This window comes from Cebus imitator, unplaced genomic scaffold (assembly GCF_001604975.1).
Source record: "Cebus imitator isolate Cc_AM_T3 unplaced genomic scaffold, Cebus_imitator-1.0 Scaffold598, whole genome shotgun sequence".
Lineage (NCBI taxonomy): Eukaryota > Metazoa > Chordata > Mammalia > Primates > Cebidae > Cebus > Cebus imitator.
This window is the reverse complement of record NW_016107913.1, coordinates 109,580-125,641: the sequence shown is the minus strand read 5'-3', so window position 1 is coordinate 125,641 and position 16,062 is coordinate 109,580. Positions and strand designations below refer to the sequence as shown.

The following is a 16,062-nucleotide window of genomic DNA, read 5'->3' as shown; positions in this document are numbered from 1 at the left end:
CCTTTCTCCTTACCCAAAGGCCACAATGAAGTCGAAGAAACCTGTAGATGACAGCTTTCACAGTCTTTCTCTTGCCTTTTTGTGTACTGAAGTATGTTAGAGATCTGGCTGGCAGCTTCAGGACACTTGGAAGCAAGGGGGCCACTCTATTAAGGGTCACGGAAGTATGCCCACATGTCAGGTTTCTCTCAGATGTGATAAGTCTGGAAGTGGAGGAAACAACTGGTGTCTGAATATGACCAAAACGTCCAGTGGACAATGAAGAAATAAAAGAGGCATTCTTGACACAGTTTCGGTAGGTTGAAGATGCCAAAATATTTAGGGGCCGTAGGATTCCTGAAGCCGTTCTCACCGCACCAACAAAGGCACAGGCAGCCATCTTGCCAACTTCCCAGAGAGGTTTCTTATTACTGACCTTCTGACACCTGTTTCTGTCCATTCATCAGACTCATTCTCCATCCAGCCTTGTTCCCTTGCTGGTGAGGAGTTGTGACTCCTTGGGGGAGAAGAGGCATTCTGGTTTGGCGTGTTTTCATCCTTTTTGTGCTGGTTTCTTCCCATCTTTGTGGGTTTATTTACCTGTGGTCTTTGTAGTTGTTGACTTTCAGATGGAGTCTCTGAGTGGACGTCCTGTTTGTTGATGATGAAGTTATTCCTGTTTCTTAGTTTTCCTTCTAACAGTCAGGCCCCTCTGCTGTAGGACTGCTGGAGGTCCACTCCAGACCGTGCTTGCCTGGGGATCACTTGCAGTGGGTGCAGAACAGTGAGGGTTGTTGCCCAAGCTGGAGTACAGTGGCACAGTCTGGCTCACTGCAACCTCCACGACCTGGTTCAAGCGATTCTCCTGCCTCCCAGTAGCTAGGATTTCACCATGTTAGCCAGGATAGTCTTGATCTCCTGACTTCGTGATCTGCCCACGTCAGCCTCCCAAAGTGCTAGGATTACAGGCATGAGCCACTGTACATGGCCTCATTTTAACCATTTTTAAGGATATAGTCCAGTGGCATTAAGTACATTTTCACACTGTTGTACAACCTATTACCATTACCATCCCAGAACTTTTCTTACGTTGCAAAATGAAACTTTGTACCCATTAAATAACAGCTTCCAATACTTCTCTCTCCCCCAGGCCGTGGTGAGCAATACTCTCCTGAATTAACTACTCTAGGCAGATCAGTAAGTGGCACAATATAATATTTCTCTTTTTGTGATTGTTTTGTTTCACTTAGAATAATGTGTTCAATGCTCATCCATTTTGCAGTGGGTATCAGAATTTCATTCCTTTTTAAGGCTGAATAATATTCCACAGTATGGCTATACCATATTTTGTTTATCCATTCACCATCAGTCAATGGGCATTTAGGTTTTTTCCATCTTTTGGCTGTTATGAATGCTGTGAACATGGATATACATGTTTCGTTCTGTCTCTGCTTTTTAAAAATAAAAATACAGATGGTCTCCAACTTTATGACAGTATAAAAGTGATACACATTCAGTAGAAACTATACTTCAAATTTTGATTTTTTCCCAGGCTAGCGATATGTGGTATGATACTGTTTCATATCATAGGTCCTTGAACCTAACCAGGACACCAGGTTCAGCTCACTTGACACTGAGCAGTGGCAAGTGAGCTGGAGCTCCCAATCATCATGCCATCAGGAGGGTAAACAACCAACCAATACTCCACCATGATGATACCAAAAGTGCTAAAGCTTCTATGATGTATTAAATGCATTTGCAACTTACAATGTTTTCAACTTACAATGGGTTTATCAGGATGGAACCCCATGGTAGGTCAGGGAGCATCTGTAGTTACGATGTTTTTGAAGGGAGACTTTGAAGTTAAGTTTGTTAAAAATAAAATTTTTTGAAAATACATACCTTTTACATCACCTGAGGACTAACAACTCAGTTTAATTGAAAGCCACGCAACAAAGAACCCAAAAGAGCAATGGTACTATTTGCTTAAAAAAACACACACACACACACACATACACACACAAAAGACATAAAAGTATCCACTGTAAATTTATTATGCATTAGGAAGCTTAACCTAAAAACCAATAGCATCATAAAAAGATGTTATCTCTGTTCATAATAGGTTTCAAAATATATTTTCTTTTAAATGTATTCAGTCAGTACAATCCTTTATAAAAGTTGTATATATTTTTTTCTGTCAATACCTTCATTACATTTATAAATACAAGATTTACACAGCACCCCATCAAAAAAAATTAAAACCCTTTACAAATATCTACATATATTTCATACCTATAAAACTTTCAAAGGAGTGCTGTTAATGGTGGGCTCTAGTTAATGGTCCATTTACTGGTGCAGCAGAATACATATAAATCTGTAAAGTTTTCTTTATCCATAAAACATCTCAAAAATTAGCAAGACACTTATCGTGAAACTCAGCTTCATAAAACCACATTTTAGAAAGGAACTTAATGTGCGTATTCCCATGCTATTCAAAAGTCAGACAAATGGATTGAAATAAAGATGAATTGAAAACAAATACACACTACAGAGCAGTTAAGGCAGGAGTGTGATGGATGAGAAAAACTTTGGGAAGCAGGACTGGAAGACATGGGAAGAAGTAATAATGACTTATAATAATGCCCGAGTCTGAACCTGGATATAAACTTCACTTGTATCCAGTTACTAACTCTCATCTTCATTTAGGAATTTCCAAATTGTTAAAAACTTTCTTAGAAGCAGCCTACAATTCCTATGTTGCCACCAGAATGCTTGAGTTTTTTTTTTTTTTTTCTCTGTAAAATCACCTTGGACCTAACCAGGACACCAGGTTCAGGAATCTTGAGTTGTGAGTTTTACATGATTTAAGTGTAACAAAAATTTCTTTCATCTAGTAAAGGTATTATTATTCAATATTATTCATGTCCAGAAGTATATATATATACTGAGTTTCATTCTAGACAAGAATAGGAAGTAGAGAGAATTAAAGGAGACTAGGTTTTTATTTAAACTTTGAACAAAGACAATAGATCCCTGATACTGAGTGACTCTTAAGAGTGGCCACTCGTCAATACATATGGGTTTGATTCAGAGAAACAGATAGGTAGAAATTAAGAAGGAATTCTTTACCTGAAATCTTGCCAGAGATGGCAGACTCATTATAGTTCTGCACCTTCGGCTGAAAAGGGCATAGAAAGATTGCTGTCACTCTTACCCCACAGTCATTACAGGAAAGCCAGCCTTTCTACCAGAGAGATGACTTTTTCTATTTGAGGTTGCACATTATTTGCAGGGAAGTATTTCAAATCTTACCTTATTCTAATGTACAGACGGGGCGGGGGGGGGGCGCGGAAAAAGAATGTAAGAGGGGAAAAACAAAACAAAACAAACTGGAGGAGGAAGAGCAGAACATGGACATGGTATTTATCAAACTTGGCCCTGAAGGATGCCACTGGCATCTCCCATCCCGCACCATGAAGTCACCAGGTGGTGTGGCTCCCTCCATGGTTCTCAGAGATGGCATATGCAGAATCACACTTTCTGCCGAGTTTACAGCTCGGTGCACTGATTCCCAGGCTCCTCAAATGAAGAGAGTTCCCAGATGCTGCTGTCTTGCAGCAGTGGCTCAATGTCTTCATCACTGACCCGTTCTGGGGTGTTGGTCAGGCTGCCGCTGTTACTGTGTTTTTGAACTCCACTGGCTTTACTGTATTCAGGAATGAATAAGGCAACCAGAAAAGACATAAGAACGATACATGCCCCAAATAAAAACGGCGGGCCTGGGATAACGGCTCCCTGATGGATGTGGAAAACAGGTGGAGACAAAGAATAGCGTTAGTCCTTTTAACTCAAATTATTCCTAGATTACCCAAAAAACACACCACCAAAAAGTGAATCATATTCTCATAAGCAAATGTATCATTAAATGTCAAGGCAAATTCTAATAGAGCTTGGTGTTTGGAATATTAGAGGGCAACTAATTACAGCTTTTTGTACCACTTCTAAATAGCTTAAGCAAACCTGTAAGCTTGTAAGCAATATCTGTTTACCTATAATCCCATCCTATGACTTCAGATTATGCACCTTTGTATATAAACACTAATTCCAGCTTTGTATAGAGATCTATATTAAATACAGCTTAGAAGGAACAAGGAAGAAATTTCAAATAAATAGTACAGAAAGTACTCTAGCTCAATTTTTAGCTGGATTTTTAGGTCATTTCAAATTTTAATTAGCCTGGGCTTAGTCACAGAATAGCACAGTGGTTGTTTAGGTGAAAACAGGATCTGAACAAAATTAAGACATATCTTGTACATAAGATATTAAATCACTACAATGATCCCCCCGATTCCGAGAGGCAATGAACATAATACTTACTGCTGTCAAATAAAATATAGTAATATACAGGTAAGAATCCCCTCCAAATTTAAGGTCAAGATTTTGCTATAATCATACACAACTGTTGTTACAAAAATAGACTTATGACCAAATTACCTGCCGTGGAACATTGTTAGAATTCAATTTCGGGCCCAACTCAGTCAGTTCCACATGGAACATGTAGAATATGAAGCCATACAGTGCTGGCCCCAGGCCATTGCATAGTCCTCTTATTCCAGTTATGATCCCCTGGGCAACTCCTAAATTGGAACAAAGAGAAGAAAGCCAGTTTTCTCAGAAAGGCATCTCAAGATTTGGAGCTGAACAGCACTTTCTCACATTAATTCAGCAAGACTGAGGAGAAAGCATGCTAATGAAAGTAGATTAGGAAGCCTTCATCTATTATTTTCATTCATTGTACAAATGTTTTCTTGGTTTTACCATGTCCATTTAATGTTGTCCTCTTTGTGCTGAGATCTATAAGGACAGGAAATGACAGTGATGTTTCCCAAATTTTGGGGGCAGTTAAATTCTCCATTTCAGCTAGATCTGTCTAAAAAGTGGGAAAAAAATAAAATCCAAAACTTTAGTATTGTCCCATTTGAGGCAATTTCCACTTTTCTGTCAACTGAGATTTCCCTGCTCCAGTCATTTACTGGTGCTTTGGCAACAAATACCTGCCCTTCACCTCTGGCAACCCTGCTCTCAGGAATACAGAGCAGTTCCGATTAGGCAGACTCCATCTTCACAGGTGTATTCCAGCCCTTTCTCCCTATGGACCTACATTGAAAACCCAGAAGTGCCAAATTCCTAAATGTCTGCTTTCTAACATAGCAAGTAAAAAATTAGCTTGAACCATATGAAATGAAGTTTCTGTAAATCAAAAATGGTAGCATATACTTCAGCCTAATACAATGTGTTCCCAAACTTTTATATGCTGACATTTAGAAACATGTATATTGACATGAAGTATAAAAACAGTCAAAATCTATTCCCCAAATGACAGGACAGTGTCTGTCAGATCCCAAGGTAGTTACAGTCCTCCACGGATGGCTCACATCTTCACCTCAGAGGCAGCACCTCCCTGAGGATACAAGACAACTGAGTTCCTGTAGCCAGGAGTTACATACAGAATTTGTGGTATTCAAGGGACAATATTTAACAATGAATATGAGTAAGATACCTAACTTCTGATATGGAAAAAAAAAAAAAGTGCAATGAATAAACCATGCTTTCCAATATAGATTTTTACTAAAACTTTTAAAAGGGCTCTTAGGGCCAGGCACAGTGGCTGACGCCTATAATCCCAGCACTTTGGGAGGCTTAGGTGGGCAGATAACAAGGTCAAGAGATTGAGACTATCCTGGCCAACATGGTGAAACCCCACCTCTGCTAAAGATACAAAAGTTAGCTGGGCATGGTGGTGCGTGCCTGTAGTCCCAGCTACTCGGGAGGCTGAGGCAGGGGAATGGCTTGAACCCGGGAGGCGGAAGTTGCAGTGAGCCAAGATCGTGCCACTGCACTCCAGCCTGGAGGCAGAGCAAGACTCCGTACCAAAAAAAAAAAAAGGGGGCTCTTAGGCATTAACAAACTTTTCTCCATCTAAAACTGCTACTTCTTCCTGAATACAATGAGGTGAGCCATTAGGAGACAGAGAAGGAAAGGGATTAAACTAGCCATGGGAACTGCTAGAAAGGAAAGCAGGCCAGGCACAGGGGCTCATGCCTATAATCCCAGCACTTTGAAAGGCCAAGGCAGGCAGATTGTTTGAGCCAAGGAGTTCGAGACCGGCCTGGGCAACATGGTGAAACCTTGTCTCTACTAAAAATACAAAAAATTACCTGGGCATGGTGGTACACACCTCTAGTCCCAGATACTTGGGAGGATCACTTGAGCCCAGGAGGCTGAGGCTGCAGTGAGCCAAGATCACACCACTGCACTCCAGCCTGCATGACAGAGTGAGGCCCTGTGGTGGGGGATGAAGCGAGGCAGGGAGGGAGAGAGGACAGGACAGGAAGGGAAGCAGAGGAACGGGAAGGATGGGATAAGGATCTAGATGGTGGAATGCTATTTTCCACGTGGCAGTCTTAATTTTAATTTCACCTTTCAACATCTAATTATCAACAACCACACAGATTTTTACTTTCTGCTATCAAAGAACTATTTTTTAAATTAAACTCACAGACTTTTGGCTATTCCAAATAAAATAAATTTTAGTGAATAAAGTAATTAAATCAGTAACTTGTGATTAACTGGTATTTCATTATTTAACAGACATCTGTTAAAATGTGATTATAGTCTGGTTAATTGTGACACTAAAGGACAAAAGAGGTATCAACAGTGAAAAGGGAAAATATATTTCTAATTGTTAGTAATCTGAACTGCTAAGTGCAGCTTTAAAAAATATGAGTGTAAGATCAAAGAGAGGAAAATAGAATGTTCCTATCTGACAAAGTAAGTATAATCATTGAGAAGGGACCACATGGCTGTCAGCGCCTGCTGTCAGTGGGGAGAACTCAGGGCTTCTCCTGCTTCTAGCAAGGAGATCTCAGCTGAAGGAGAAAAACAGAGGGGGCAGTGATCTTACCTTGCTGATCTGACTCTGCATTCCGAGAGACGAGGGCACTGATTGCCGGAAACGTGATGCTAGACATGGCAGCCACAGTCCCTGCTGCCCACATCATCCTGCAAAGACAGGACAAGCATGGTCAGGCAGCAGATCAGCCTCAAGGAGGTCACTATTCAGAATGCAATCAGTGGCAAAAGTACAAATGCCTTCTGTTTTCTCCTGTTATGTTTTACTATTTCCATCTTTTTTAAAAAATGCATTTGTTTTTTAACCTAAAAGGTTACACATCACATTGTAGAAAATTAATAACTTAATGGCCTGGGATGGGGACAGAAGGGCCAGGAAAACTCTGTTTCTTCATTTTACTTATTTCTTTTCTTCTCCCTGGTCTCCCTATTACCATCTTTAGACATAAGCTCAGTGAAGTTCGCAGGATTTGTTTCTATAAATACCACATTTTCTCCACTGACTTTTCATTTTTCCTTTAAAAGGCTCACTTCCACACTGCCCTCGAGCTACACAGTTTGCAACCCCTCAACAGAACATGGTGTGCTCCCAACTGGAAAAACAGACCCTGCCTTCCTCTAGACCTTTGTCCTTCCCTCAATGAAAGAGGCTTAACTATATCAGTATGAAGTGTGGTAAATTAAGGCCCCAACTTTGGGATGGTCATTACTGAAAGAAAAAAAAAAAAACAACCTTACATGATGATAAAGTCTTAACACTGCATGAATGTGACTAAATCAGTTACTGAACCAAAGTTCACAAAAGCAAAATCAAAAAGAACAAGGAGAATCAATAAGTTAATCTGGTAAAGAGTCACAGATGGCTAGGGGTGGTGGCTCATGACTGTAATCGCAGCACTTTGGGAGGCCAAGGCAGGAGGGCTGCTTGAGCCCAGGAGCTCAAGATCAGCATGGGCCACATAATGAGACTTTGTCTCTAAAAACAAAAACAAAAAACCTTTGGAGTGGTGGTACATGTACATAGTCCCAGCTACTCAGGAGGCTGAGGTAGGAGGATCGCTTGAGCCTGGGAGCTCAAGGCAAGCAGTAAGCCACAATTGTGCCACTGCACTCTGGCCTAAGCAACAGAGCCAGACCGTCTCTCTCAAAAGAGAGAGAGCACGAGCGCAGCGGATCAAATGAAATTCTGAAATTCAGAATGGGCACATGTACTTGCTCCCCAAACTAAACACTGATCACTAAGGCAATTCTAGTTTCTCTAACTTATGTTGTCTGTTTATGTGTCCAAAGTGAGGACCAGCTCTACTGTCTAAAATGGAGATGACATTTCTGTATCTTCCCACCGGGCACAGGGAGAAACCTGCCATATTAACAAAACAACTCATGATTCCTTCTATTTTTTCTTATTCCACTGAGCTTACTTTGACCTTCCTTCCCATTTATAGGAATCAATGTGGTAGCAGTAATTAATAACTGTGGCAGAATGTACATGGTTTTGGAAGAAATCTTAGTGTTCATCTAACTCAAATGACTTATAAAGGTTATGTTATTGCCCCAAGGTCACTCAGTTAATGATAGCTAATGATAATTAATGATAGTGAAGCTTGCCATAATCAGTCATTTTTCTGGATCTTCTTGTTTTGCTTTTGACTGTATTCAATGTCTCTAAAAATTGGCATATGTGTTTAAAAAGTAGACATAAAACTTTATTTGGTGGCTGGGGCAAAGAACAATCCCATGAAAGTCCAATGACATAAAGGCAGTCTTCATAAATAATTCTGTTACCTAGCTCCACATTTCCCCAAATTAAAGCCTAATGGTTTCTGCAACATTGAATACAACAAACCAGTAAAATAACCCTTTCTTCCTTCTCATCACACCCAACCAGCCCAAGCTCCTCTAAGAGGTATCTGTCTCAGAGTTCATGAGAATCTAAGAGTGAGGCTTACCAGGCCTGTGATCCAAAACCGTACCAGGCTAACTGGAGCATCTGGAAGCCTAAGCCAAGGAGGACCGTATTCTTATTTCCTAATGATCTCATCAAGATGCTAAGAAAGACTGTCTGCAAAGTAAAGGAGACAACTCTGAAAAACCATATCAACACACAGAATCAAAATACAAGCTCTGTGTGTGAAGACCCTTCCCTGATGACCAGGGACCGCCTAAGGGTACACTGCCTGATCTGTGACCTCAGAGTCTGGACTGTACTGATGAATCTCTACAGGGGTGGAGTGTTGGAGGCTCCCAGCCTGACCTGGGGCTCATGCTTTCTGCCTCCTTCCTGAGAAGCCTGTCTACCTGGTGTTCTGCTGGCACTTCCCAAAAGGTTATTACAACTGTTCACCAGTTACCATGATTCAGAGGGGCAGCCTCAGCCTCTTTGGAGAAATACTAATCACTTGTATATTGTGAAGAGCAAACTCCTGCTGAACATTTAAAGAATATGAGAGAATTCTGCTGTAAGTTTTACAAAGTTGGGATTGAAATAAGTTTGATTTTAACAAATATATACTCTGCTAAATATAACTAGTTGGGATAGTCTGAAAAGGAGCTGGATAAAAGATGACTGGGCTGGCTAGGTATAGTGGCTCACACCTGTAATCCCAGCACTTCGGGAGGCCAAGGTGGGCAGATCATGAGGTCAGGAGTTCGAGACCAGCCTGGCTAGCATGGTGAAACCCTGTCTCTACTAAAAATATAAAAATTAGCCAGGCATGGTGGCGCACACCTGTAGTCCCAGCTACTCAGGAGGCTGAGGCAGCAGAATCACTTGAACCCAGGAAGCAGAGGTTGCAGCGCACCAAGATTACACCACTGCACTCCAGCATGGGTGACAGAGCAAGACTCCGTCTCAAAAAGAAAAAAAAAAAAAATGACTGGGCTAACTAGAGTTAATGTTTGATTTTGTAAAAAACCAAAATCATGATCAACTTGAAAGGTTAACATAATTTACACTTGCAACACATTTTAACAAAAACAAAAATATAAACGGCCTTTCCTTGATGCATTCCCATAAGCCTTGTCAAATCTAGTATTTGCATAAAGCAGTTTTGCAGCCTTCTCATTTCTCCTTGAGAGAGGGTTACCACAGAATGCTTTGCTTCACTGGTAGCCATTTCAGGGAAACAGCCCCTAAGCAGTACCATACAAAATAGTGAATATGTCTGGGCACAGTAAATTAATTTAAGGACAATATGCTTCACCTTTTCTGGTACTGTTTATAATAGATGGGGAAATAGTTAATGCGCTCTCTCTCTCTCTCTCTCGTGTGTGTGTCTGTGTGTGTATGTGTTCTCTCTCTCAGACAGAGTCTCGCTCTGTCACCTGGGCTGGAGTGCAGTGACACGATTTTGGCTCCCTGCAACCTCCACTTCCTGGGTTCAAGTAATTCTGCCTCAGTCTCCTGAGTAGCTGGGATTACAGGTGTGTGCCACCACACCCAGCTGATTTTTGTATTTTTAGTAGAGACAGGGTTTCACCATGTTGGTCAGGCTGGAATTTCTGACCTAGGTGATCCACCTGCCTCGGCCTCCCAAAGTGCTGGGATTACAGGCATAAGCCACTGCACCCGGCCCTCACTGAATATATTTTAATGTTCTGATTCATATTTCTTCAGTCCTAGGGACAACAGGAGTTGAAGCAGTTACCAGTTTTCATTTCTGCTTTTCATTTCTACTTCCTTTTCAACATTGAAATAACACTGAAACATTTTCCTAGCTGATTGTGCAATCCACAGATAGATTATAATTATTCACTATTTTGGTTGGTATAAAAGCAAATAAAAGAATTTGCCCAGCAGAGAGTATAACAAATATTCTAAAAAGCAGAGAAAGTTGTATTAAATTTCCCCTAAATCATCTTCTCTGAGAAAACACTAAATGGCAGATAATGCCAGTGCGGTGTTGAGGGAGGGTGCCAGAGGCCCCCAGGGCTCTGGGATGGGGAACCGCTGTGACTTCCAAGGAGCCTTAAGCAGTAGCATCAGGGGCCAGGATCCCCAGGGCTCAGGGAGGCAAGGCTGAATGAAGACAAGGACTGGATGCCAGTCACCAAGCTGGGCCACCTGGTCTAGAACATAATTTTTAAAAATTGTTTGAAATATAATACAAAAAATTTCTCCTAAATTGTAACTTCAAAAAAAATTTCTCCTAAATTATAACCTCAACACATTATATAAGAAGAAATGGTTCTGTGGACGGACTACATCCACATCGGATTCTCAAACTGATATTACACTATAGTTGTACAAGACGTTACCATAGCAGGGGTGAGGGACTGAGGTAGCAGTTCAGGGAATATCACCCAGTACTTTTATATGTGGCTTCCTGTGAAACTATGGTTATCAGGACTTTCTTAATTTTTTAAGTATGGATAAAATGATACTCACCTGAGCCACAATAGACAGAATTCCTACCATAGCTATGAATGCTGCAATTTTAACAGATCCAAAACCTATGACCTATGGAAATGGAATGAAAATAGTTTAGTAATATAGGTATTATAAAATAATAAGGAATATTATGTTCTATTACAATGATAGGATAGTTGAGGAAAATTCATAAAACCAGTGGCAAATTAAGAAAGACAGTGCTGAAAGCTGAACCTGTGTAACCAGTAATTTATATCTAAAACTGACATAAGAAATCATAAGTAGGCACAACTGAAATTGTGAAATTTTTTAGATTTTCTATTATATGTCTACCTGTTGCTTTATATGCCCTCTATCCCCCAACAAACTGATAAATAATATCAAGTAATAAAAAAAGAAAGAAAACGACTATCAATACAGCATTGCTCATTATCAAAGCCAGTGGCTCTCAACTTAGCCTACACATTAATATCATGTGAGGAAAAGACAAGGGGTAAGGAGAGCAAGGGAAGGAGAGCAATGAGATGCTGGAAGACCACTGGAGACCAATTAAATCAGGCTCTCCAGGGTTATGACCCAGGCACAGGTATGTTTTAAAAGCTCCCATGGTGATTCTAATAAGCACGCAAAGTAACCTGGCAATGATTTTTCTAAGCCTCTAACCTTACCAGTATCTCTGAAATGCTTACAGTTTTTAAGTCTCAAATATCAAGTTTTTTAAAAGTTATATTATTTTGCCCTATATTGAAATTCTATAAAATTCAGGAAAAGGACCTTAAAAATTGTGAAATTGAATTATATACATTATTCTCATTTCATAAATGAGTGTCTTGCTTCCAGGCATATAACTGGCTAATGAAAAGACCTAGGGCTAGAATCTCTGATGGCCAATCCAGTGCTGCTGACATTAACATTTTGTTACTATCTAATCAAATGCAGTTTTAAAAATTAGAACTGGAAAATGTAGATTTAGGGATTATTTCTCAGCCTTTATTTGTAAATATATATTTTTGTTAAAGACCTTTAAGATAGAATTTAAATACCATACAATTCATCCATTTTAAGTGTGTAAGTGCATCCAAAGAGTTGGGCAATCATCAACACAAAGTGATGTTCATCAGTCTTCAAAGAAACATAGCAGCCATTAGGAGTTCTACTCCACTAACCTACCCTTCCTCCAACCATTTAGTCCCTATGGACTTGCCTATTCTGGGCATTTCATATAAATGAAATCATATAATATGCAGTCTTTCATATCTGGCTTCTCTGAGCATGACTTCAAGGCTCACCCATGTTGTAGCATATCATTACTTCATTGCTTTTCACTGCTGAATAATTAACATTCTACTGTATATACTATATTTGTTAATCCATTCATTAGCTGATGGACATTTGGGCTGATTCTACTTTCTGGCCATTGTGAATAATAATCTGTATATAAGTTTCTGTGTAGAAGTGTGTTTTCAAGTCTCATGGGTATATATACCCAGAAGTAGATTTGCTGAGACATATGGTAACTCTATGTTGAACATTTTGAGGAACTGCCAGGCTCTTTTCTACAGCAGCTGCACCATTTTACATTCTCACCAGCATATATGAGGGTTCCAATTTCTCCACATCGTTGTCTTGTCTTTTTGATTATAGCTATCCTAGTACATGTGAAATGGTATCTCATTGTTGGCATGACTTGCATTTCCTTGACAGCTAATGTTATCTCTTCCTGTGCTTATTGGCCTTTCGTAGATCTTCTCTGCAAAATCCTTTGCCTATCTTGAAACTGAATTGTCTATTGTTGAGTTTTTGTAAAATGTTATGTCTTTTATTATAAGAGTACTACATGTATTCTGGATACAAGTTATTTATCAAATCTAAGATTTTCAAATATCACATGCAAATTTAACTAAAATGTGAGTATGTTAATTGTTCTTGGCAACCAGCACCAATATAAAATAACATGGAATGATTCTGATTTGTCATAATTGATGGTGGTGGTGACGAGTACCTGTAGGAAAAAAGCTAGAATAATAGTCATAGTTGTTTATTACCTATATAAAGAGAGATCCTTTTTTTAGCTTTCTTCCTACATTATTTTTTGTGTTAAATGCATATTTAATGCAATGCACCAATTAATTGAAATGCAAGAATAATTTTCTATACTATCTCACCATTTTTCCCTCTACATCTCTAGCATCCAACTACTAAAAATGAGCAAAAGAGAAATGCCTGGAAAAGGTCAGGTGTGGTGGCTCACACCTGTAATTCCAGCACTTTGGGAAGCTGAGGCAGGCAGATCACTTGAGATCAGAAGTTCAAAACTAGGCCTGAACAACATGGTGAAAGCCTGTCTCTACTAAAAATACAAAAATTAGCGAAGTATGGTGGTGCACGCCTATAATCCTAGCTACTTGGGATGCCGGGGTATGAAAACTGCTTTAACCCAGGAGGTGGAGCCTGCAGTGAGCCAAGATCACACCACTGCACTCTAGCCTGGGCAACAGGGTGAGACTGTCTCAAAAAACAAACAAACAAAAGCTTGGAAAAGGATTTATGTATATGCTACCACATAAAATATTAATCCCATATGCTCAGGAAAACTTTCAGTATGAAGAATTTAACATACTTCATTTTGAAATATCACCAGAACAGGAGGAAATTATCTTAGGAGGAAGCTTGCTCTGTCAAAGTAAACTATTAGGAAAAGGCCTGCCTTCCAATGAAATCAGAAGACCACAGGATGCAATGGAAAGACAACTTAGGTCTGGGCAATCCCAAAGATCTGAAGAACAGATAAAAAGGGGAAGTTTCTTTCTTTTTTTTTTTTAATTGCCTTAAGTCAATTACCTGTTTTGGGGGACAAAATCGGGTATAAATTTTCAAACTGTAAAAGACTCCAGAGAGGGAAGATTTTGATTATTGCTTGTGAGTCCCCGTGAAGTCTACAGCAGCAGTTGGGCTGTGACATACTGAAGACGCTTCAGCAAGCTGGCTTCAGTCAGACCTGGGCTAAAGGCACATGTGAAATAAGTTTTACCTCTCTGTGAAATTTAATGAATATTATTAAAGATTTAAAATATTACAGTACATGAATGTTACGGCAGCTTTATGAACAAGTGCCAAAACTTGGAAGCAAGCAAGGTGTCCCTCAGTGGGTGAATGGATAAACTGGTAAATAAATAAATGCCAAAAACAAAATGAGCTATCAAGCCATGAAAGACATGAAGAAACCTTAAATAAATGTATATTATTAAGTGAAAGAAACCAATCTGAAAAGGATACATATTGTATGAAAAAGACAAAACTATGGAGACAATAGAGATCAGTGGTTTCCAGGAGTTGGCAGTGGAGGGAGAGATGAACAGGCAAAACACAAGAGATTTTTGCAGTGAAAATTAACTGTGTGATACTGTAAGGGTGGATACATGTTATCCTGTCTTCATACATTTGTCCAAACCCATAGAATGTACAACACTAAGCATGAACCCTAATGTAAACCATGGACTTTATGTTAACATAATTTGGCAATATAGGTTCATCAGTTGTAAAAATGTACCACCCTGGTAGGAGATGCTCATACTGGAGAAGGCTATGCATGTGTGGGGGTAGGGGATATATGGGAAATTTCTGTATCTTACTCTCAATTTTGCTATGAACCTAAAACTGCTCTAGAAAAATAGTCAAACAAACAAACAAACAAAAAACAGGCCAGGTGCGGTGGCTTACGCCGGTAACCCTAGCAATTTGGGAGTCCCAGGCGGGCAGATCACTTGAGGTCAGGAGTTCAAGACCAGACTGGCTGACATGGTGAAACCCCATCTCTACTAAAAATACAAAAATGAGATGGGTGTGGTGGTGCACACCTGTAATCCCAGCTACTCGTGAGGCTGAGGCAGGAGAATCGCTTGAACCCGGGAGGTGGAGGTTGCAGTGAGCTGAGATCGCGCCATTGCACTCCAGCCTGGGGGACAAGAGCGAAATTCCATCTCAAAAATAAATAAATAATGTTTTTGCTAATTCTGATTCTCATTAAAAAACAAACAAAAAAAAACAACCCACAATAATCATCTTACTATATTTTTAAATCATCATTGCATTAAAGGTGCCCTGTTTACTAATTATATGTCAGCACCTACATTCATAACTACAAACAAGTTCACATGTTTTTTTCTCTGAAGTAGTTTTCTCAAAATATCTTTAGACAAATCTGCATCTTTGATTTTCCTGGTATTGAAAGATTACTAGCCACTCACTACTCACCTGCCTGAGATAGAGAAAAAAACTTGAATACTGTCCAGCTTCAGGAAGGTATGAAAGAAACACGGTGATGCATATTAGTAAGACAGTAGAATCTTTTCCAACTTTCTTCAACGACTGAGAATAAGCAGAAAGAACACACTTAAAATGCCAATATACATTAATGTTGCCAATGTTCTGGAACATTAGCTTCATTATTTTGATCTATTAAGATGAATAACAAAAGGCAAATCGTTAATAAAAGGTAAACCTTAAATGTATCACCATCTCTCTCAGGAAGTTACAAGTCTTAATTTCAGAGGCATGTATTTCAAATTGTATAACTAAAACAAAACAAAACAAAACACTCATCTTTGCTAACAAACTGATTCAAATCCCTGAACAGATCCTAAACTTCCTATAAACAGACTCTGGAAATATATTCCTACAGAGCCTTTTAAGAAAATCACTTCTCGGCCGGGCGTGGTGGCTCAAGCCTGTAATCCCAGCACTTTGGGAGGCTGAGGCGGGTGGATCACAAGGTCAAGAGATCAAGACCATCCTGGTCAACA

At 39.6% G+C, this 16,062-nt stretch overlaps 2 protein-coding genes across 5 annotated transcripts in view; both read right to left on the bottom strand.

Moving 5' to 3' along the window:
- Positions 1 to 4: 4 nt before the first annotated feature.
- On the bottom strand, positions 5 to 417 carry LOC108294674 (39S ribosomal protein L35, mitochondrial-like; the record flags this gene model as incomplete). The annotated part of the gene is made up of 1 exon (XM_037734260.1): positions 5 to 417. A coding segment is annotated over exon 1 (375 nt), but the record flags the coding sequence as incomplete, so codon positions are not given.
- A 1,592-nt stretch (positions 418 to 2,009) lies between these two features.
- Positions 2,010 to 16,062, bottom strand: part of MFSD14B (major facilitator superfamily domain containing 14B) — a 98,538-nt gene continuing 84,485 nt past the window's right edge. For all 4 annotated transcript variants that reach the window (XM_017516633.1, XM_037734274.1, XM_037734273.1 and 1 more), the window contains 6 exons: positions 15,515 to 15,628; positions 11,279 to 11,350; positions 8,841 to 8,953; positions 6,944 to 7,041; positions 4,474 to 4,616; positions 2,010 to 3,774 (listed from right to left, as the gene is read on the bottom strand). In XM_017516633.1, the coding sequence (XP_017372122.1) occupies positions 3,529 to 3,774; positions 4,474 to 4,616; positions 6,944 to 7,041; positions 8,841 to 8,953; positions 11,279 to 11,350; positions 15,515 to 15,628 (786 nt within the window). In that variant the 3' untranslated portion in view covers positions 2,010 to 3,528. The remainder of the gene's footprint in view (positions 3,775 to 4,473; positions 4,617 to 6,943; positions 7,042 to 8,840; positions 8,954 to 11,278; positions 11,351 to 15,514; positions 15,629 to 16,062) is intronic.